This window comes from Neltuma alba, unplaced genomic scaffold (genome assembly GCF_004799145.2).
Source record: "Neltuma alba isolate B1F8T4 unplaced genomic scaffold, ASM479914v2 tig00011587_pilon, whole genome shotgun sequence".
Lineage (NCBI taxonomy): Eukaryota > Viridiplantae > Streptophyta > Magnoliopsida > Fabales > Fabaceae > Neltuma > Neltuma alba.
In genome coordinates, this window is record NW_021636240.1 from 355,154 (window position 1) to 379,507 (window position 24,354).

A 24,354-nucleotide genomic window follows, 5' to 3' on the forward strand; every position below is an offset into this window, starting at 1 on the left:
ATTTTGTGTGTGTATGTGTATTTCTGTAAATAATACAGAAAAGGAAGGACTATTTTAGACTTTTGCAAGAAAGGAACATTGACTATTTGATTGGAATCAATAATGGAAAACGAAGATTATGGAATCCGTGACATAACGTGAAGGAAATTCACTTCAATGGATGTATATTTTGAACATCTAAATAAAACATGAAGATATAAAAAAAAGTTAAGATATAAATTTATTCTGAGAATTTAAATTCAGGAATATTGGCCACCCAAAATTTTTTTTTAATGCAAATTTTGTTCTAAAAATTTAAAATCATAACAGTATATTGTCTCTTACTGTTAAAAGGTTGACATTCACTATTAAGTGTGAGTGAATTTTATTTGATGTGAGAAAGTAGACAAGTCTCTTATCAGATAGAGTTGATAGGAAGAAATAGTATAAAACTGCAAGGATTTATAAGCTCATTGTTTTAATATTTGGATTAAGATTAATCCAATACTCTGAAGCATTTTGTAGTTCACCTTATTGTTTGAAGTATTATTTTAGATGCGTCCAATATTTCAAGTATTTTGTTATTCATCTATATATCATCTTAAAATGTTTTATGAGTTATAGTTAACATCTTAAAATATTTTGTAATTCATTCGGTAGTTTGAAGTATTTTTTTTACCTATTAACTTACATTTTGTGTTAAAATATGATATTAAACCTCTTACATATTTTTTACATGCGTAGGTATCTTCTTATTAGAGGTAATTTTATTCGAGACACTGTAAAATACTAAATATGAGTATGTTTTTTAGTGAAGATTTAAATATTAGTTAACCATATTGTGAGGAATTAGTCTTTTTTCGTTAGACCCAATCTCAGTTGACAAGAACCACATATATACACACACACCTACATGCATATATATATATATCTATATATATCTATATATATGGGCCCATTTCATCTCTTTGCAGCCCAAAATTTTTCACCTTCCTGTAGTCTGGTCTTCCTTTTTTTCACTTCCCGTGAGGTTCACTGCACAAGGAAAAATGCAGCAGAATGAACAAAAACTGGCACCCCCGTCCAAAACCCACGTACTCGTTGGAAAAGTGGCTATAATTGTATAATGGAAACAGCATATGTGACTGATGAGATACTGAAATCCAAAAATCCAGAAACCAACCCCATAATATGATCATGATTCCATGTACACACACACGCGCATGAAGCTAAGGCCACTTGCATTTCAAAAATCGCAACACCGAAAGAGAGCTGCACAATATCACTGAAAGTGACTCTATTGAGTCATGATCGCAGAGTGTTACGGATGGCCGGCCGGCTAGGTAGCTAGCTAGCGACGACTACTTCTTCTACTTGCACACACACACATTCATTCATTCATAATTGGTCAAACCACACTTTGTTCTTTGGTCTCCTCATCACATTATTGTCATCATTTGAAGTGGGGTTCCCATTGTGTCAGTACCGCTCCACTTGCTTCCTCCTCAGTACACTGCCTTTTTCCCCCCTACACACATTGACCAGATGCCAATTCCCTCTTCGACCAATCTTGACTGCATATGCTCTCTCTCTCTCTAATATTTCTTTCCAACTACCAAAATATTTTTGCCCCAGTCTTTGTGGCTCATCTGACACTTCACTGTGTGATATGAAGGGCATGCGTGTGATGGGCGTGTGTGGATCTCCTTCCCTATGGGTAAAATTACTAAAATTATTAGGGGCTATGTGTGTGATTCTGATAAAATTTTTCATGTTACTCATCCTATGTGAAATGTGAAGTCATTTGGCTTTTTTAGACTGTACATATACTCTTTTTGATTCTAAATTTAAGATTTAACAGGTGGGTTTGTTTTAGTATTAAATATAAGATCTTGATTTTTTTTTTGTATTTCAAATTTGTAATTTTTTCCCTAAATTATTCTCATCGATTGCTCACATTAAAGTGATTCTTCATCATTAAAGAAGTAATTTTTATTGCAAAATAATTAAAATGGATATTTTAATTAAGAAAATAAACATGTATTTTTTTATAAATAATTAATTTAACTAATTTTTTTAATTTTTATAGACTAATTATCTAATTCTTTTATTTTGTCAGCAACTATCTAACTCTTATATAAAATGAGTGAATATATTTGATTAATTAGTAGTGTGGAGCTATAAATATATGGGTGTTTGGGTAAAAACCAAATCTTGATTTTAAAAGTATTTTTACGGTTTACAAAATAAATATGTAAAAAAATTTCTTATTTTACAGAAAAATATTTTTTAAAAACATTATTGAAGATTGTCAAACGTGCCCGTAGACGCCTGTCTCGTCGCTAATTAATGCATGTGGGGAATGGCAGATGGGGTTTTAATAAATAAATATTTGTTTTTATTGTTTTGGGCGTGAGTTGAAAAACCTGAGGTGAGAGCTATGGATCCAATCTGCGAACATATTCCAATGGGCTAAAACAATAAACCAGTTCTGGGTTTTCGGAATTGTGCACAAAACCACTTCAGCTCCGAAACCAGGGGTCAGTCAATAGACATACATATTAAGCTGTTTTGGAATATTTAATAAGATTCATTATTCAAAGCCCATTTTTTTAATGCCTTGATTGGGACATATAATCCTTTTTTGGTATCTCTCCTATGCAATTTTTGGACTCATGTGCTCCCCGCCCTACCCTTCTGCTTCTAGCATGGTCTAAAAGTTGTTTTTAGCCTCAAATACAAGTCATCGACAATTTCATAAATTTTTGGCCAAAATATTTTAAAATTTACTCCTTTTTTATTTTTTATTTTCAAGGTTGAAAATAATTAAATCAAATCATTCAAAGAGTGATAAAGTTGAAAAAATCTATCAAACAAATTTAATAACTGAACTATCATTTTTTAATATGCGAGAATTAGTCACGGTTTGATTACTAGTGGTATGTATGGAAAAAGTCTCGTGACTATTGGTAAAACCCCCTTGAAAAATCTACAATACAAGAGGATTAGTCCGTATTATAGGGTTGGATACCTCGGACTTAACCTAAGAAACAGAGAAGGTATATAAGAATGAGCTCTTTTACTGTCACATAGACACTTGGGTTTTCAGTTCAACAACAACAATAATAATAGAACGCGTAAAGAGTCAAAGCAGAATCTGGTGTCACTTGCAAGTTTATATATATATATATATATATATATATATATATATTTTTTTTTCTTTTGGCAATGAATGAGACAGTACGAAATAAGGGGATTGGATTGGGATGGGGTTGAATGAGAGAAAAAGGAGGGGGGAAAACTGGAAAAAAACATAAAAGAAGAAATCATAATATTCTGTAATATTCCAGCATGGCCCCCACACATTGATATAATTATTATTTTTGTGACTTGGATTTACAACTTTCTGGGTGTAAGCCACTCTTCAAAACATGCCCACTTTCTTCTATACGTGTTGTGTTTATCCATCCATAAAAGAAAATCATATTTTATAACAATAATAAATGACTAAATTAAAGTTTCTATTTGACCAGATTTTTAATATAAAATACATGGTGAAAAGCCTCGCTAGCTAGTTGATCAATTATTTATATTTCAGCCAAGTTTTTCTGGATTTTTTGAATTTTTTTATATAAACCGGACCGGTCATCATTATTCAGATAATTTAATATATTTTTAATTTTATATGGTTAATCTAATAGTAGAGATCATATTTTATAAAATACTACTATTTTAGAAGATTAAATTTACAGGATTAGTTTAAGTATTTTTACTTTTTGATATACAGAAATTGAAAGAAAGAATGTGAGAGATTGCCTCTTCTTCCGTTTACAAGTGAATGATTAAAATTTACAATCCATCTATTTCTTAATAAAACTATTTAATTTTTATCCACTTAAGAAAATTCATGTATACAATTTTTAATGTTGATTATCAGACGAATAATATGAATTCACATATATATAAAGAAATGAACATATAATTATCAGGTTAAGTAAATATGGAAAATGATTAATTATTAATTCTAGTTCGGTCAATCTATATACTCCATTATGAATAAACACCTTTTGTTTGACTTGCAAGATACATATAAATTATTTGTAATACGAGTACCTAATAAATAATAAACCCCCGTAACCGGAGACACGTGCTCTCATTTAATTAGTTCTATATGTACACGTTCAAGTACATTATTGGTACAGCCGTATGATACATAGATAATTGTATTTTGTATTATGAATTTTTTTATCCATTATTTGTATTATCAATTGCTTGAATTGCTCTATCCTCTTCTGGTAAAAACAAAAAATAAAATAAAATTCTCTATACTCTTGATCTGCCTTAATTATAAGATAAATTTAACTACCTTATGGTCATTAAAAAATTATAATTGACATTTTTTGCCAGCTACAGCTGACATGTTTTTTTTTAATTTATCTTCACTGTAATTAATATTCACAATTAAATGTATATCAACTCTCACTAAAAATAATGAGGACACCAATAGATGAGGGACAAACATGATTAACATATATATATAAATTTTATATCTTTATCCTATATTTTAAAATAAATTACTATACCTTATAATTAAAATCAAAGGGAGTACTTAATAGGGCATGTATTTATAATTAAACACATAATTTATTATTAAGGGGATGAAGCATCCTCCTGACAGTGTGCTTCGTTAATTAATATATTTTTCCTAAGTGACTAGTCAATGCAACGCAAAGCCAGTTGCATTAAGTACTTGACAGAAGCAATAATATAACGATTCATAGCTAAGAGGCTAAGCATATTCCAACTAATCAAGAGAATTAGTTAATTATTATTGATAATATATTTATAATACTTAGGAGGAACCACATGTCTATAGTAGTAAGATTCATCTTGGGTTTTGTGCTAAGTACATTACAGCCAGAGCACTTCATTCATAAGCATTAATAATTAATTAATCGGACCTTGGTTGATATTTTTATATATAATTATAGGACCTATAAAAAAATGACACGATGAATTTGACTTTTTAACAAAAATTAATTATTTCCATTAGATGTACGTTGACCCAATAATTATATTACTTTACAATTGATAAATTACTCTTCCAATCATGTGTATAAGGATCTTATATTTAGAATCAGAGGAATAGTATGGCAATATAATTTTAGTATGTGTACGACAATTACACAATCGAACTCTTCACACACATAGATAAAAGAGTGGACAGACACTCACACAATTATTTTGACTAAAAACTCATACTCTCCTCAAATTATTTTAAATTTAAGATTCATTTTTATTAAGTGTTTTTTGAAATTTAAAATTTTTTTTATGAAGGCAAGCCCGCTTACTATATTAACAAACAACTTATTAGTCGGCATATGCACAATTATTATAATAAAAAAAATACTACTTATGACTCATGAATATTATTATTCATCTAAGTCTTTCCACAATACCCAAAAAGAAAAAAAAGGTTATTTATTCTAAGTTACAAATTTGTGCATAGATGTATATGTCTAAAAATTATAATATTAAATAAGAACTATGACATATATTCTTTTTTTCCCTTTCAAAAATTGAGGAAAATTGTAGAAGTAGTCATTAATCTTAATATTTTTAAAAATTATATATATTAGTTAATTCTGACTAGGCTAGAGGCTTAGAATAATGCCACTTGATCAGCAAACAAACAAAACAATAGGCAGAAATTGACCTAATTATTTCATAAAATTATTTTTCTATTTCATTTGCTTGAAAGATACATTAATGCCACCCAATCGATGACACAGAAATTGGAAGTATTATTTTTTAAAACATTTTCAACATAATTAATATACTATACATATATAGCTACACCATGGCTCTATCTAGGATCATGTGCAATAGTATTTTACACATATTAATGAGTAGCTATAAGTGCAGCTTCTCTGAAGATTTATTTTATAAATGAAGCTTAAAATTTTAAAATAAAAAAATGATGCATGCGTGTCCAAGCAACTAGTTGAGAATTGGCCTGGCAAAAAGGCCTGGAGTTTGACTTATTAGTCATGTACATTTGTGTGATGCATAAATAAATGACATCAGATTAAATAAAACTTTGGGCAGTCCCAAATTATTTATATATTTATTTGAATAAAGACAAGTTCCACTAGGCTTTGAATTGCTGGTTCTAGTCATGGAGGCTAGCCCAAACAAATTATTTAGGTTATTATATTTATGCACAAGTGGCTGAATTTGGACTTTGTGTTTCAGATGCTTTGACAATGAAATTGAAACACACACAAGAGAGACTATAAATTTACATGTAAATGTACACGCACGCAAGCACATATATTTACTTCTCTTATTTATATTATAAGACACTTCCAAACGTCTCACCAGAATTTAAGTCATTAAATTTGTTTGAAAATATTTTTTCCCTAAATTTACTCACACTTAAAATCATGAATTACAGTTAAAAAGTTAAAAAAAATGCATAAAAAATAAATATGGGAGCAGTATTAAAAAACATAATTAATGTTTTTACTTGATGACTTCCAATAATAACTCCTCATTCACTTTGAACAAAAGAGATGAAAGACGGTGTATGTGTTCATGCATGAGTTCTAGCTACCTCTTTGGATTTTACCTTCTCCATGATCATGGATGTGACATTTCATACAAACGTTTTGCCTCAAACTTTTCTAGTAACAATCTTACAAGGAAGTTTCATCTTAAATTTTATTTTTTATTTTTGAGTTAGGGAGGCATGTACTAACTGCTTATAATTACAAGCAAAATCTAACCACAACTTCTCACATACAAAAAAAGCTTTCATGCTACTAGGTTCCATTGTTGGGTATAGATTGTCCCGGTCCTTGATATGGATTTTTGAGCCCATTATACATGGGCCCTTGGTTTCTTTTTTTCTTTTTTTTTTTTCTTTGGATAGGTACAGGTATTTTCTTATTAGAAACAATCATATTCAAGACGCTATCAAGTATTAAATATGAGCATCTCTCATAGGAAGAATTCAAATATTGATTCACCACATTGTGAGAACTAGCTCCTTTCGTTAGATTCAATCCCGTTGGTTGGCTCTTGGTTTCTTTAATATAAGAAAGTTTTGCAATTTAGGCCCATGGGTGAGGCATGACGAAGTGCCCAATTACCCATTGAAGTGAAGCCCAATTCATTTTAAATAGGCCCATTAAAGATTGCCCATGGGCTTTCCATCTCTCCATCTAAAGCCCATGAATTCCCTGATTCGTCTTTTAGGGGTAGCCCAATTACAGCGACACCCCGATCACATGTAATGCGTACGTTATCTGCAATTTTTTTTTGGGGATGGGAAGAATCTGCATTGATTATTTTGCGAGGATTTTTTTTTTTGCCAAAAAATTTTCGATTTTTTTAATCCATAAGAGGGTGCAGAAGTTAGATCTGAAGAAATAATAAAATAATGAGAAGACCCATAATTTTATTATTGTACAAGTCATTACATCATCAAAAAATAACGAAGATTAATAATAATTTCGGACAAATTTTTGTGTTGGCAAAAATGAAATGTTTGACCCCAGAATAATGCTAACTAGCACATTCATGCTTGAGATTAATCAAATAAAAAATTATATACAAATCTAATCCTTTGTTTGTTTTATTATTACTTATGAGCTCGCAAGCTCATTAACTGTTATTTAACCCCGTTGCAAATTGACGAGAATCTTTTCACAAAAATTACATCCACCCAAATTTTCCTTCCGGGACAGGTAAGTAATAGTACTACCTCCGGTCTTTAATATAAGACCCCATTTAATTTTTAGTTTGGTCCTAATTATAAGACCCCAATCCATTTTGTCTCTCATATTTATGCATTTTTTCTCAAAATTGTCCTTCTAATAATGATAGTTCTAACCAACACACTTAATTAGCAAGGATATTTTAGGAATGACAACACTTATTTGTTACAAATAACTAACTTAACTTACTTCCTTAATCTTCAAATTAGTCAACTGGGTCTTATAATTAGGATCGAAAGTAGTATAAATAATTATTACAAGAGTGTCCTTTTCTTGAAGCATCCTTAAAAATCTTGTTTTTTAGCACATAAAAAGTCAAATCTTCATTTGATAATGGTATTCACCGAGTTAATTTTGACCAGGAATGTTGATTTAACTTGTTTAAAAAACACCGAAAATGATATAAACATTATGATAATGGATCCATCCAATTCTGTAGCTGTTAAGATTCGTTTGGCAAGTGGCACAGTCATGCTCCGGCAAGGCCAGCTTCCTAGTTTGACCTTGCACTGGTGAGACCTGGCGTCTCTGCACTGGTGAGACCTGGCGTCTCTGCGCCTATCAATTGCTAATCTGACCACCCACCTCTCTCAATCAGTCATTTGGAATTTCTTCTTATTAGGCCATTTTCATCTTCGTGTTTTCGAAGTTGCTACATGGCGGTGAAAATACGGGAACTGGAGTTAGTTGTTTTCACGTGATTTCTGAATGTGATGCTTGATTGGAAGAGAACAGAAAGTGGGCATATCAAGAAGAGTCGTGAGGTATGGCTTGGAGAAATGCTTGTGACGATGTGGCTCATTCGAAGCCTCTGTTCTTGACGATCTACACGACTGTGATCGTTGGCATCGTCGTTTCGTCCTTGTATGTCTTCTCCGCCATATATTCGAGCAAGCCCGCTGGTGATACTTCTGGCTGGCTCTCTTCTTCATCCTCTATAGCTCCAGGTTTGGGTACGTTTTTATGGTTCACTGCTTTACGCTTTTCGCTGTAATGCTTGCATCTTGTTCTTGATTGCATACAAGTTTTGCCTTTTCTCGATATGCTTCGTGCTCTTGGTTTTGTTAGCTTGCAACTGAAATACCCAGTGAATATCTACAATTGGGGACACCATAATATGATTTTGGAATGTAAACAGATCTTATAGGGAGACATAATCCTGTACTAACGAGTCGGATTGAATATTCTTGGTGAGAAAGCTTCCTATGTATTAGTTTTATGAGGAAGTGAGGTAATGGTACTAATGAATGAGACTTTAAATGAACTGTCCCTGAAGCCACCCCTTTAGGTGAACTTGAGAAGTTGGTGCTAAGTTAACGCCTAAGATGTTTGTCTTCCCCAGTGCTCTCTTGCAGTCATCATTAATTTTTGTATATTATTCGCGCGTTCAAGGACAATAGAACTGGGGGTGGTGTGGGATTGCTCAAAGATTTGTCAACTATGGAGACTATAGTATTAGCTAAACTCTTGAATCCAAGAATGGCACTTTAAATGCCGTTGCTCGTGGAGTTCTGGATGTTTGATCTAATTTCTGCCAGAGAAGGAAAGCAATAAAGCTCTTCATTTCTGTTGTGACGTGAAATAATCATTCTTTATTTTCTGAAGACAGAATATGACTAAGATAGGTTAACCACAAAGATATAAGCTATGAACCTCTAGCAATTCAAAAGGTAGTTGTGTACGTGTTCAGCATGTTTTGGACGTTGTATCAGATTTTTTTTGTCCTTACGTTCATGTCCACAGTTTTGTCTTTGTGGGGATGATTCATGATATATCTTGCTTGAAGGGGTGCAAGCGTATTTCAGCAGTTAAGTTCATCATTATATGAATCTTTTTAACTTTTCGATTTAATGTGGGTGGGAATAGCCATTCAGTGAACCTGCTTTACTTGTAGGCAGCAGGGTTGATATTGCTTTTGCTTGTCAGTTTTCATTCTCAGTTTTGTGAAGGCACTCTCCAAATTCATCTATCCTTGAGCTTCTTCCCTATGAACGTGTGTTTGAACTTAATCAGAACATGATTTTTCAGATGAACATCAGCGCCTTCCAGATCAAAAACATAACTTTTCTAAGCCAGATATAACACATGCTATGCCAAATTCTGCCCCAGGGCCACCAAATAAGTGGGCAAGGCCTATTTGGGAAGCCCCACCTCAGAATGAAAAGATGCCCCCTTTGAAGGCTTTCCGACTGACCAAAGAGTTGGTTCAGCATAGAGTGAAGGATAATATCATAATTGTGACCTTTGGTAACTATGCATTCATGGATTTCATTCTGAATTGGGCCAAACACTTAACAGATCTGGGACTTTCCAATCTTCTTGTTGGTACGCATTACTCCTTCTATCCTGCTATATGATGCTATTTGTCTATATTTTTAATCACTCCTTGTTAGCCTGACTTATTCATTAGAGTGTATAAAAGGAGTATGAAATCTGCCGTTTCAGGTGCGATGGACACCAAATTATTGGAGGCATTGTATTGGAAAGGTGTACCAGTTTTTGACATGGGCAGTCACATGAGCACGGTAGATGTTGGCTGGGGATCCCCAACATTTCATAAAATGGGGAGAGAAAAAGCTATTTTGATAGACTCAGTCTTGCCTTATGGTTTTGAATTGTTGATGTGTGACACTGACATGGTTTGGTTAAAGGTGCTCACTTTCATTTATATGTATATGTTCTTTTTAAGTCATTTTTATTGTGAGTTCTTTGTTTAATATGCTCAGTTAAACCCTTGTTTGGTTCAAGGGGAGTTGAAGGGAGGGACAATTATAATGAGTTTGATTTTTTTTTTTTTTTTAAAAAAAGGGGAAAGTGGGGTTGAAATTTTTATATTATTACTTTTCCTTGCTCTTTCCTCTCCTTTTTCATTTATTCTCTATTAAAACTTTTCAACCCCACTTGTTCATTGTTCTCAATCGATGTCATTAAAAAAAATTTCTCTCGTTTCCTCCCCTTCATTACCCTCAAACCAAATGAATTATTCAAAAGGAACAGAAGAATACATATTGGCGATAGTTTTTCCTTATCCTCCCCCCCTCATGTATGTAATGTAATTTAGTTATGAGAGATTTGTAGGAATCCTTTTCCTGCTTGCTGTAACATCCACTTTATTCTTGAATCCTCTTTAACATTGTTTCTTTTAATTTTCATATGTCATCATTATGAACTTTACTGTTATATTCATTATGTGTCATTATTTTTCACACTTATCTCTTGGAGAGTTTCCAGACTACTATGTGATCGTAGTTAATTCTAGTATTTATGTTACAAATATATTGTATATTGTTGTTGAACAGGACCCACTTCCATATCTCGCTCGTTATCCAGGGGCAGATGTTTTAACTTCGAGTGATCAACTTATACCAACCGTTGTTGATGATAGTCTGGAGGTTTGGCAAGAAGGTGAAGATTATAAAATGAGCTGAATTCACCGTTATCATTTTTACTTTTCTTATATTGGTTATCATGGTGCTATTGGCTATCCTTACTAACTGTACAGCGATTTTAACCTAAATTTGCTAGTCAAATGATGTATGTGGACGTGAATATCAAATGTTCCCTTCTCCGAATTTCAAATCAGCTTTAATGTTGGATTCACATTGTCTCTTTGCAATGCCTTGTTGCCTTTTGGTATGGCTTTAGATAAGGAGAATGATAACGCAAAGGACTAGCAAAATACTTTTGAACATGCAACCTTCAAATCACAACACCCTTACCCTTATTTTTCGTTTGCTGTTTTGCAATCTCAGCAGCCAATTTGATATTCTCACTCACTTATTGCTTTTCTCACCTCTAATTGTATTTTGCATATTATGGCGCTCGCTTCATTGTTCTTTAAACCCTATTTCTTACTGATGATTCTGTTCTGTTGCTCTTCATAGTTAGTGGTGCCTACAATGTTGGAATTTTCCATTGGAGACCTACAGATTCTGCCAAAAAGTTGGCAAAGGAATGGAAACAAATGCTTTTTGCTGATGACAAGGTATGGGATCAAAATGGATTTAATGACATTGTACGCAAACGGTTAGGACCACCTGTTGATGAGGACAGCGGACTTGTTTATGCATTTGATGGAAAACTGAAGTTGGGAATTTTACCTGCAAGTATATTTTGTAGTGGACATACATATTTTGTCCAGGTAAGACTTATTTACTAGTTTTTAGTGGTTATAAATTATAATTATGTTTTAATCACTTTTTGAGACAGGTTGTTGACGGAGCACGATGGCGTCGTGTGATTCATATAGTCGACCCCACCTAGTGGGATAAGGCTTATTGTTGTTATTGTTGTTTAATCACTTTTTTCTTTTCTCTTCTTGATATAAAATATTTTAAATTTTAAAATTTTAAATATAAGTATTATTATATAAATATTTAAATGTCATTTTTCCCAAAAATATTAGCCATTTATTATTTAATGAAATAGTTCCCATAATGTTGTAGTCTTGTAGCCTCGAGTATTTGAAGTAAGAGTATTTGGCTGCCTGGATTCCTTCCTTTTCTTTTTTAATTGTTTCACTTCAAATTTCCAATTTTTTTTGGTTTGCCTACCAAACACGTTTTTAATTCAAAAATAATCTATCCATTGAAACTCTCCTCCTCCCCTCTTGGCCTCTTCCTTCCCGTTTCTCATAAAAATGGCCACATCCTACCAAATGGGGCCTTAGAAATTAAATTGCCAACAAGTTTGCTCTGAGAATGTAATTGTACGTTCTAACTGCAGGCTATGTATCAGCAACTCAGATTGGAGCCTTATGCAGTGCACACAACGTTTCAATTTGCAGGCACTGAAGGAAAGCGCCATCGACTTCGAGAAGCCATGGTCTTCTATGATCCTCCTGAATACTATAATCCACCTGGTAATTATTTTTTTCATTTCTTCCTCAGTTTAAATATGCGCACCACTCTATTACTCCTTACATAAGTGTATCCATACACACTCATTTCGCTATTTATCTTCACTTGTTCCTTATATCTCGTATTGATAGACTTGTATTCCATCCTCCATTGGAGTCAATATCACAATGAAATGCGGAAGATGGAAGTTGGTGCTTCCATGTGTCAATGCATTAAATGCAGAATCTTCTCATGTTTGATACTCCTTTGCATGATAGTTCCCCAAACTAACTTATCAGGGGAACTTTTGCAGGGGGTTTTTTGTCATTTAAGCCATCAATCCCGAAGAACCTGTTGCTAAGTGGGACCCATACCATTGAATCACATTTTTCTCTCGTTAACTATCAAGTATGCATGTATAGACCTAATCCTTTTACTCCTGCAATTGAATGGAAAAGCAATTCTGCATCTTGCAATCTTATTGTGCACGAACTTTTCCAGGTAAAACAGATAAGGACAGCACTTGCTATTGCTTCCCTTTTGAACAGAACACTGGTGAGAACTGCTTTCTTGAACCATAAATGCCTGTTAGGTTACTTGTGGATTTGCATTTTGTCTGGTCAGGGTGGTTAAATGTCGCCATAGGTACAACTGTTAACTACTATTGCTTTGTGAAGCGATCAACATTTGACAATGATATGAAGGATATATTTTCCTAGGATCGATACTGCTTAGACAAGGTTCACAATATAGTAAAATCCATAACATTGGAATTCAGAACTGACAAGTTACTTTATTACTCTGCATTCTGCACTGCCGTGTCATTGTTTGCTTAAATAAAATAACCAAAAGGGTGTTAATAGTAATAGTACATCTATGTATTTATGACAGAAGACAACAGATTGTAAACTTCCCCAATTAATTTTTGCTGAGAAGACAGCAAGTGTCATCATTAGCATTAATTTTTTTTTCCCCTCACCTAGGCTTTCTGTCTGCGAAGCACAGAAATAAATCCTCTCTATAATTATTATTTTCTCTTCAGGGGCCTTGTTGGATTCAAATGAAATTAGAAGTCTCATACCATGACTGATCTTGGCTGTATAGCCCCCCTTTCTTCTTCCCCTCTATTTCCTTCCATTCCAGAAAGCTGTTATTGACGTATAGGAATGTTTGAAGTTCACTTTCTCGTGGCTGAAAGTTACTGGCGTGTACTTAAAACAAGCTAGACTATGACTTCTGATGGCCTTACAAGTTACCATTTGATATAATTTGTTGTGATGCTCAGTTTTGATTGCAATTTAGACCTGTGGCAAGTGCAGTTGGCTGAGTTGGTGGTGCCTAGTGACTAACTTTATTTTTTTAAATCTTATATTTTGATCTTAAATTGTTTTCTTTGTGTTTAGGTCATGCCTCCTCTATGGTGCGTGGTTGACAGGCTATGGTTTCCTCATCCTGGTGTTCTGGAGGGGACCATGACAAGACAACCTTTTCTTTGTCCTTTGGACCATGTATTTGAGGTAACTCCAGTTTGTTTGAACGATTCCTTATGGTTGTAATTCTTTAGTACATCTGGAAAATCGTATTGGCCATCATTCATCAAATTTGGACATTAGCACCCAACAGTGATTTCACAGAACGTCCGTATACATCACAAAAACCAAAATAATAAGGTAAAACACATAGGTGAATTGTGATGATGCATTGCAGCTTCCTGCATCTGTGGAAAATTTAAGTCTGAGGAACGGTGTTCTTAGCAGGGCTAAAGTCAGCATGATTCATAGCAAACAGAAGAATAAAAAATCGAAGAATAATAATAATAATAAAAAATCAGTAGACTTGGTCTCGTGAGAGTGAATTAGGATCACTAAGAGACGCAGGTATAATCTCCATAAACTAACGGCTTTTGTCATCATCGTAGTGGTAAATAAAAAATTAGAAAAACATAGGTGGAGTACAAAGTTAAGTATTGAAGTTCCAACAAACAAAAATTGGACATATTTCACTTTAATTTTCTGAAAAAACCTTTATGTGTTTTTGGTCTGCCCAAAAAAAAGGAAGCACAAGCAGGTTGTAAGAGCACATTTGAAAAGCAACCCTCAAAACCACAAGTTTTTGGAAAGTAGCTACAAGAAATCTTTGAACACGTGGAAATTTTTTAGCATGATCTCTTAATTATCCATTGTTTTTCTTTCTCTTCTTTATTTTGCATACACAACAAGATGTCTCTCGCATTGCCTTGTGCTTCATGGAAATGCACTTTATTCCAGGTGAATGTCATGTTGCAAGCACTCCCAGAGGAAGAGTTTGGCCCAGGCATAGGCATTAGAGAGTACTCAATTCTTGATAATCCTTCTATGCCCTTAGAGGTAAATGATTGTCACTCAATTATGTATAATTCCAAATCAGTCGGACTTATTTCTGGATTTATGTTTCTCAGTAAGAACTTGCTTGTTGGATTTCTGAGTTCAGGTGAAGTCGTCATGGCTTGATGTTCATCTCTGTAAAGATGGGACCCCAGATTGTGATGCATCAAATGCTACCACCGTTGGGGGAGTGCTTAGACTTCCAAAGCATAGCACTGATGAAACGGTATGCTCAATTCTGTTCAAAACCATACCACCCACTTATTTCGGCTCAAAATTTCCAAAAAAAAAACAAACCTATAAAGTAAGTTGATGTAATTAAAATTGTGTGGCATGTCCGTTTTAATACCTTGTGATATCAACTTAATAATATCATCGTTATCAAGGATCTGGCTGGAAAACTTATAGAAAACCAGGATACCTGATGGTAAGTAACTTTGTTTACAGAAAATGGTCTATTGGTCTGCATTTGTGTTGTCCTGAAAGATGAAGGACCATGTTCCAAGAATCTAGCATAGGATGATAATTTAATTTCCCATTTGTTTCAATGATCAGTCCATGTACTATCATTGGTTTTTTATGTCCTTGGATATTTGGGTTGGGAAGGTTGATCAAGTTACTTCTACTATGTTTTACCCTTTTGGTCCTATTTATGAATTACTTCCAACATATGTCACACAAACTAATAAAAACCTTAAACTTCATTAACTCTTATTTAAAATTCAACAACTTTTCAACCTTATTACTGTCTAATATATAATATATCTCATGAAAACAAAGTCAACAAAATAATAAATGAGAGGTAAAGTTGTATATTCATGTGAAAATTTTCTCTCTCTGTCCTATAAATAGACAAAAAAAAATTTTCTTTCTCTGCCCTATAAATAAGATCATAGGAATACTATTTATTGGACTAATGTCAACTATTATGGTAATGGGCTAATGGGCAAAACATTCTCCACATCCATCTATATTGTGAACATCAATGCCCATATGGATATATTCTGTACTTTTAAATGGCTCAAAGGCTTTCAGAACAAGTAATTGATAATAAAAAAGCAATTTTTCAAAAAAAAATAAAATCCAGTAAATAATTTTTTAGAGCGTGACATTTGAATCCAATGTTAATCAAACAAGTTGACCAAGGATCCTAGTTTGATTTATGACTTACTTCATGCAGTTTTCATTAGTTGTACTCGTCAGAATCAAGTGTCGACCCATCTCAAACCATCTTAAACCTGACGTCCCTGTTTTCTTATTATGCTGGGTCGGGGACCTAATCTCCTTTTGGATTTTTATATATATATTTTTTTTTGGGGGGGGGGGGCGCTAGAGGGACTAAGTCCATTACTGCAAAAACTTGAACATCAATGGGGAAAGAAGCCCAAGAAGTATCTCTAGACAAAAACCCCCTTGTGACTGTAGACATTTCCTCAGAAGTTACTTTTAGATCATTTTGATTGCATAGCTTTTAGTTAGGGTGGTTAGTACATACTTCCCCAATATGCCAAAGTTGAAATGCTGCGTGATTATTTAAAATTCTCGTCTCAACAAACGTCCAATAGGAGCACAAGTGTGAGTTATGGTTGGTCAAAGGCCTACAATTAAGGACGCCTATTCCCAGACTCTCAAGTTCATAGAGGACTGCAAACTTTCTGTTGCCACATGGTTTATATACATCTGTTTGAAACGTTTTATTGAACATGACTGTTTCTACTTTGCAGCTCATGAGGGTATTCTCATCATTCAAGGACGTGAAAGTTATCCAGTTCTCTTCAATGCAAGATGCTTTTGCAGGTTTCACGGACAAGGCGAGCCTATTTTTCTTGCTGTCTTACGTACTTGAGTTTTACATCAAAGATGAGCAGAAATTTTGACTCACTTATGATGTGGTATTCAAAACTGAATCTGCAGATTAGAGAAGATAAATTCAGAAAACGTGTCAAGAGGTATGTGGGGATATGGTGCTGTGTGATGGATCACACTCCTGGTCACATATACTATGACATGTACTGGGATGAGAAGCCTGGGTGGAAACCAATCCCTCCTCAATCGTCTGAGGATGATCATCCACCTTGGTGAGATCCCTAATGAAGGCTCAAAATGCTGGGATGACAAAAGAAACATAGAAAGCTGGGTTTCTACTTTGCAACAACAAAGGAATTTAAACATGACCCATTTATGTGACGACCCTGTTCTTGTGTAACAATAGTGAGCAAAATTTTGACTTTGTATCAGGGGAACGAGCAAACTAGAAAAATGTAGTAGTGCGCAAATCGTAGCTTCTAGTCTTTGAATCACTTTCCGATTAGAACCATTGTTTACCCTTTTGCGCATTAACGTCTTATTTTCATGATCGCTATAGCAATTGGCTTTGAGAAAAGTTGACTAACTACATTCGATTGTTAGGGACTTTGAATGCCTTTTCGTATAGTAGATCCCTCCTCAACTTCGTTTTTCTGAATTATTTTGAAGTGTTGTTTTATGAGGAAAAAAAAATGTAGAAAGCATCCACTAAAATTGTCTTGGACATTCGAAATCCCAAATTTTTTTTTCCAATTTGACAAGTGATGATGATGAGCAAATTGAAAACGGAAAAACACTAGATGGTAATCACGTTTGTTCCCAATTGCAAATGTTATTAGAACTCGAATTGCACATGCAGATGTCAGGACGATTTAAACGATAGTCAGATGAATCCACATGCCTCGTGAAAATATTTTATAAAATAACAGGAAACTTGAAAGAATGAGAGTGGACCCATACTTCGCTATATATTAAACTCATCAAGAGAAGCAATTAAATCAATTGGTATCAAGACTGAGCAGATAAATAATTTATTATCAAAATCAAATCAAAATTAAGCAACACAAGCGTCTAAGTCGGGCAAGTTGACCAGAATGCAGTAAACTAAACAGAAGCAGCAACCATTTCTATGACATCAAGATTGCTCCTCTAAATTTCAGACATGACCGTAAAAGTAACATTAATATAAGCTTTGAATAAAACTCAGGTTCCCACCAATGCCATGGCAAAACTGGCGATGAGCAGGTTCACTGCTTAATAGGATATACAAACACCCCAATCAACATACGGCTGGCAAGCAGGCTTTCTCAATGCATGGACAAAGCAACCCCTTAAATGGACAAAAGAACACTCGTATTCGAGGCATCGGAGGAAGGAGGCTGAGATCCCATTGAAGGTTCAAATTGATCCGCTTGCTCAATTGGCAAGATGAGCAACTGCAACAAAGGGGGAAATGGAAATTCAGTTCTTGGTGCCATGAAAAGAACTCTTGAACACATTCGGAGAACGGGCTCACCTGTCCATAACTAGAAACTTAGTCATCAAGGTAATAATATGAGCCAGCTGATTTTTGTTCCCGGTCTTTAGTTGAATCTAGTTTGTTAATCCTTGGGCGGAAATTGGTGGGATCTCTTCTAAATGTGATGTCCAGGTGCTGCCAGAGTATCAAGAAACGGTACAGAACATAAGTAAACGTCTATTCTACTTCAAACCAAAGAGAACAGAGAAAGCCAGTTGATAACACAGCCTGCCCTGCTGGATATTGAAATAAGGGTGAGCAGGGCACTATGTATTATGAAGTGCATCATAATGGAAATTTTGTTAACCAAACCTTTCCAGTTTCCCATTTGTGAAATTTTTTAATGTAGGACACGTATACTACATGAGTATTGAGCAATAAGCATGCAAATACTAGAACTTAAACATATTTAGCAATTTATTAAAAATAATAAAACCAACCAGCAATAGAATTCGCTTTTCAGAAGAACCAGTTGAAGAATCAGACTTACCGATAAAAACAGGTTCATCCCACTCAACAATGATTGTGGCGAATTAGCAGTACAGTCAATTGAAGGATTTCCCTCATAAACAATAACTCTATCAGCAAGATATGTTGCCATGATAAAATCGTGCTCAACCACAAATGCAGTTTTCTTTGCATGGAGGATAAACCTCTTGATGACTTTGGCAGCATGAATACGCTGCTCAGAATCAAGATATGCACTAGGCTCATCTATCAAATAGATGTCTGCAGGCTGTTATTAAATAGCAATGGATCAGAAAACAATTTTGATCTCATAAAAACCGGGCAAAGTCATTCATTTCAGAGACAAACAAACTCAACAAAATTTTGTAAAATAGTTCATAAATTAGCTCCACATTCCTTTCATGGCATGAGCAGGAAAAGAAAAACATTTTACATAACCGTCCTAAAAAAGGGCAATTGAGAATGTGGAGGAAAAAGGGAAAAAGCCAGGAGACATGATTAAGGAGCATAAACAAACTAAGAAACTTCCGACAGATGAAACTTAAATTATCTACCTTTCCAAGACACAGACACAATGCAACTCTTTGCAACTCTCCACCAGAAAGATTAACAACTTCCTGGTCCATTAACTGCTCAATAAGAAGTGGCTTCATCACATCTGAGATGAACTGTGGGTGTGTGTAAGCATCACGTATTTTTGTATGAAGCAAGTGTCTAACTGTTGACTGGAACTTTGGACTAATCTTCTGAGGCTTGTATGACACATTAAACTCAGGCATTTCTGTATCAGAGCCACCTTCTACGGTGTCAGGTTTCAATAAACCAGCCTGCCAAATATAAAGCATGAGAAGGCCAAATATAGTTCAAATCATAAACATTTGACACTGGAGAAATACTGGGGAAAAAATCAAAGTTCGAAGAAACTAGTATGAGAGAAGAAAGTGATACCAGCATACGAATAAACGTTGTCTTTCCTGTCCCGTTCTCACCCAGCATCACAATAATCTGAGAATCAGTAAATTCTCCTTCAACTACACGAAGCTTGAAATTTCCTTGAGTTTTGGTCATTGTTGGGTATTTGTATCGAGCATATGTTTGAGCATCATCGCCAGTCTCTTGCGGAGTCTCAGCAACCTATACAGATCAAAAGAACAATGAAAAATTGTACAAAGTACAAGCATAAAAGGAGCGAGTCATAATGAAATGTTGACATTTACCTTGAAGGTGAGAGAATCATCACGGAACCTCAGATTTTCTGTTGGGACAAAACCAGCCAAGAAGATGTTAATTCCCTCTCTGACTGAGAAAGGAAGTGTCACAACCCCATATGCACCAGGTTTGCCATATAAACAGCAAATAAAGTCTGACAAATAGTCCAAGACACTAAGATCATGCTCCACAACAATTACATAACTGGGGAAAGGAAAAATGCAGACAAGTCAATATCCAATAAAAATAGTCCACATTCTCGTATAAACAAGGTTTAAAAAAGGAACTAGTGAGACAGGAAAAGAAGACCTATTAGGCCTGAGCAGAGATCGAATAACTTGGGCAGCTTTCAGCCTCTGTTTTACATCAAGGTAACTAGAAGGTTCGTCAAACATGTATATTTCAGCATTCTGGATGGCAACAACTGCAATGGCAAACCTTTGGAGCTCCCCACCTGAAAGATCAGCTACATTACGATCTATAACCTGGTTTAGGTCAAGATCATTACAAAGTTCTTGCTTCATATCTCTCTCATTTTTCTGGTCCAGCGTCTCCTGCACATTCCCTTGTACAGCTCTAGGGATGTGATCAACATACTGAGGCTTTATGATAGCCTAGTTTATATAAGTACATATATAAATGGACAAAACAATCAGTAATCAATAAGAATCTAAGGAAGCAATGTTCTATCTAATAAATAGAAAAGGCAAGCAACTGCTTAATGAATGCACATTCAGAAACATATGAGAACATCTAACACCGAATTTAACAGCAGAAAATAGGGGAGGAATCCTCAGAAAGGTCATTTAAACGTAAAATTGTTTAACAGGACAGTACTACTTTCAGATGCACGCTAGTGGTAGATTTTCAGAGCACCTATAACTTCCTAAGGATTACTCATTGCTCTCAAACACTTTTATTTTCAGAAGGAAAACAGACCCACACACTCACACACCCACACACAAGCTTCCACTAATTTATTATAAATTTATCATATAGTATTATAATATATAGTTCATGATAAATTACCGATCAAATATGCACGCCTTAATTTTTAATCTTATTTATAGCATATCTGAAAGGTAATGAACTAATTATATGTGAACTGAGTTTCGTCTATGAGCGGAGTTGAAATTTTTTAATAAATGATACTATGTCAGAAAATGTATGTTTGTGAAAATATAACCATCTGAAAGCAACATGTGAATAACTAAAGTACAAATACGACACTAGTATAACAAAATCAATGAAAGCTACAGGACAATAGACTCATACTTTACACAATAACTCCACCTACCAGCATTAACGGAACTGCTCGTTAATAGCTTTTACACAATACCACCAAATCAATTCACATGAATTGCACAGTTTCAATTAAAGACTATCAAAGATTGTGATCTTCCATAAAACAACGGACCACATGATTTAAAATAAGAAAGAGATAACATTTACACACTTTATTTTCTTCATTAAAATGCAGAAGATATAGTGAGGGGGGATTTTCACACTGCACCCGTTCATCATTTAAGAAATTATGACAGAACTGTAAATATAATCTCTAATACATATAATTGGCCAATAAGATTAAATTAAAAAGAAATATGGACACAAAAAAGCACGTATAACTCATCCTTTAAAGTAGCAAATAAAAATTAACTACCAAAACAAAGGCATATTAGACAGCAGCATGAATAGGCATATGCATCAGGGGCCACACAACATAGACTTAAAAAAAGATCACCTTCAAATCATCCTCAAGGATACGAGTGAAATAGTTTTGCAGTTCTGATCCTCGAAAATAGGTTAAGATTTCCTGCCAGTCAGGCGGGTTCTGCAAAGAGAACGGGAGAAAATGAGTAGTAAGCAAGAAAAATCAGATAAGAATGATATGCAGAGTTCAGTTATTACATTGAAACGGCCCAAGTTAGGTTTCAATTTTCCAGCAAGAACTTTAAGAGCAGTGGACTTTCCAATTCCATTAGTTCCAACTAAACCAAGTACTTGCCCTGGCCTGGGTACTGGCAATCTGGCATTGTAATTTAAGTGAGTAACAAGCTAAAGAAAAATAAACAGTCACAATTTCTAAGGAAAATACAATTGATTTACTCACCTATGTAATTTAAAAGTGTTAGGTCCATATCTGTGAGTTGTGTCTTTGTCCAGGTCCTTTGGCAGGTTGATAATCTGGATGGCTTCAAAGGGACATTTCTACAGCAAGGGATGATGTTGTCATACAAACTAAAGACTCATGACCCCAAATGTAATCAAGATGAGGACATGATTGACAATGGTAAAAATAACTGTACCTTGACACAAATACCGCATCCAATGCACAGTTCCTCGGAGATGTAAGCAATTTTAGATTTGTCAGTAACTTCAATACACAATCTACCTGCACACACATAATTGGTCACAATATCCCCCAGAAGATACACAAAAATGGTGCTAAAAACAAAAAAAAATTTCTCCACTTCATCCAAGGTTTGGCAACCGGAACTTCCTCCCCAAATCCATGAACAAATAATAGCCTGATCCCCCAAGAACTCTTAAACCAAGTCAGAAAATCAAAACGCCCAATTTTCTGTAACACCGAGTCTATACTAAACAATAAGAAGTTTCCATCAATCAAACCAATACAATAGGATCAAATCAGGCACAAGAGAAAAGGCAATTCTAAGTAAAATCTAGAGGGCCGTCACAACGCAGGAGGTAGCAGCAGAGGAAATGGTACCAGTTCTCACGACAGGACAACTCTTCTTGCATTCTTGGCGGCATTTTTTAGGCTTGCACCTGTCGCTGACGATGGCTATACGAGTTAAGCGATCGGCCATCTCTTGCTGAACTTGTGGCACTGCACGAAAACAGAAAATTTGCGGCCATGAACCAAACGATAAGAATGCGAGACAAGTTGAAAAGGATGGCATGAGACGGCAGGCATACCGAGCTTCAGGTACTTTGATCAGCTCAGCGGAGAGATGCAGAGTGGGGAGATACGCGTGGTGGGAACGTTCTTCGGAATCACGCAGGCTTCAGAATAGCAGCTACCTAGGGTTACTTTCGTCGGGTCTATTTGAGTCCGACTTGATGACAATCGAACCTCTGACTGATCCAAATCAACCAGCCCGCCATTCGTATTTGGTGAGGCTCCGTTTGTTGCTTGGAGACAATTTTCAGATATTATTTTCAGACAGAGCGCACTCCGCTCAATATTTATTTTAAATATAAAATCATAATTTATTTTGTTTTTTATATTTATTAGTTTTTTAAAATAGTTTTAACTAATACGTATGATTAGTAATTATATTTTAAAAAAGACAATACCTAATTATTATAAATAATTAAATTAATAACTTTCTTAATTTATTTAAATTAGTAATTGGCTCTTATATTAAGAACTGGAAGTATTATTTAATTTTGCCCCTAATATAATAGTCTTGTAAGAAAATAGATGTGCCTCACATATCTATTAGCATTAAAGGGTCTTAGAATAGGAAATATTAAAAAAATTACTCCCTCATACTTAATTTAATATGAGAATATTTCAAATATGTGAATAACATGTAGCCACAAGTACTAGAGGAGTAAGAACTTTTTCAATCTTTTAATATTGCTTTTTCTTTTTCCTGGATGTTTGCTTAATGCCCAAGGAAGAAGAAAGTTAAGGACTTGTAGGGATACGAAACATTTAGGCCTTGAATGTATATTAAGAAAAATTTAAAAAGCTAGAATGACATACCTAAAACCACATTTTGTCAATCAAGCTTGTTAATAATATAAGCCAGCTGCCTTCTTTTTTTTTTCTTTCTTTTTTTTTGACCGGAATAAGCCAGCTGCTTTCTTTCTTTTTTGACCGGAATAAGCTTTAGCTGAGAATCTAGCATGTTGATCCTTGGTAGAGCCGGGAAAACGGGCCGAGCCCGTCGGGTCGGCCCGTTTAGGCCTTGAAATTATGAGGGTCGGGCTTGATATTTTTCTCTTAAAATGAGAAATAAGTCCTAGAGGGCCGAGAGCTTAAAAGGGCCGGCCCTTTTAAGCCCTTTTATTATTTTTTTATTTTTTTAAATTTTTTTATATAATATTAATGTTATTAATTTTTTACATTGTTAATAATATTTCAAATATTTAGTTATTATTATCATTTTAAAATTAAATTTAGTTTTAGACAATAATTTATCCAATTAAATTTTTAAAAAATGGGTTAATTTGGACTTTAATAATGATTTGATTTATATTATATGCGTTGATATTTTTAAACTATATATATATTTGATAATAGAATATTTTTATACTTATATAACTTGTGATTCTATAATTTGAATTAGAAATTCATGAGTTTCAACAACAATGTTTCTCACATTAAAGTAAAATAATAGTTAGATTGCAAAATTTAA

At 34.3% G+C, this 24,354-nt stretch overlaps 2 protein-coding genes across 4 annotated transcripts; one reads left to right on the forward strand and one right to left on the reverse strand.

Moving 5' to 3' along the window:
• Window positions 1–5,078: 5,078 nt before the first annotated feature.
• LOC114715360 (arabinosyltransferase XEG113) lies at window positions 5,079–17,397 on the forward strand. 3 transcript variants are annotated; one of them, XM_028900191.1, is made up of 16 exons: window positions 5,079–5,091; window positions 6,729–6,732; window positions 7,557–7,563; window positions 8,494–8,713; window positions 9,789–10,085; window positions 10,206–10,411; window positions 11,060–11,165; window positions 11,645–11,901; window positions 12,486–12,621; window positions 12,912–13,006; window positions 13,100–13,153; window positions 14,002–14,115; window positions 14,866–14,964; window positions 15,068–15,187; window positions 16,686–16,772; window positions 16,876–17,397. In XM_028900191.1, exons 4-16 carry the CDS (start codon window positions 8,527–8,529, stop codon window positions 17,041–17,043), a joined length of 1,926 nt encoding a protein of 641 aa, XP_028756024.1. In that variant the 5' UTR covers window positions 5,079–5,091; window positions 6,729–6,732; window positions 7,557–7,563; window positions 8,494–8,526; the 3' UTR covers window positions 17,044–17,397. The 3 variants fall into 3 exon arrangements, with proteins under 3 accessions (XP_028756024.1, XP_028756023.1, XP_028756025.1); XM_028900190.1 differs by lacking the exons at window positions 5,079–5,091; window positions 6,729–6,732; window positions 7,557–7,563 and having other exon boundaries at window positions 8,296–8,713; XM_028900192.1 differs by lacking the exons at window positions 5,079–5,091; window positions 6,729–6,732; window positions 7,557–7,563 and having other exon boundaries at window positions 8,296–8,707.
• A 383-nt stretch (window positions 17,398–17,780) lies between these two features.
• On the reverse strand, window positions 17,781–23,040 carry LOC114715342 (ABC transporter E family member 2). Its single transcript, XM_028900159.1, has 13 exons — window positions 22,904–23,040; window positions 22,695–22,814; window positions 22,270–22,355; window positions 22,074–22,171; window positions 21,872–21,989; window positions 21,705–21,794; window positions 20,273–20,577; window positions 19,972–20,167; window positions 19,703–19,888; window positions 19,309–19,581; window positions 18,777–19,022; window positions 18,284–18,421; window positions 17,781–18,203 (listed from the first exon to the last, which is right to left on the reverse strand). Exons 2-12 carry the CDS (start codon window positions 22,792–22,794, stop codon window positions 18,302–18,304), a joined length of 1,818 nt encoding a protein of 605 aa, XP_028755992.1. The 5' UTR covers window positions 22,795–22,814; window positions 22,904–23,040; the 3' UTR covers window positions 17,781–18,203; window positions 18,284–18,301.
• Window positions 23,041–24,354: the final 1,314 nt, after the last annotated feature.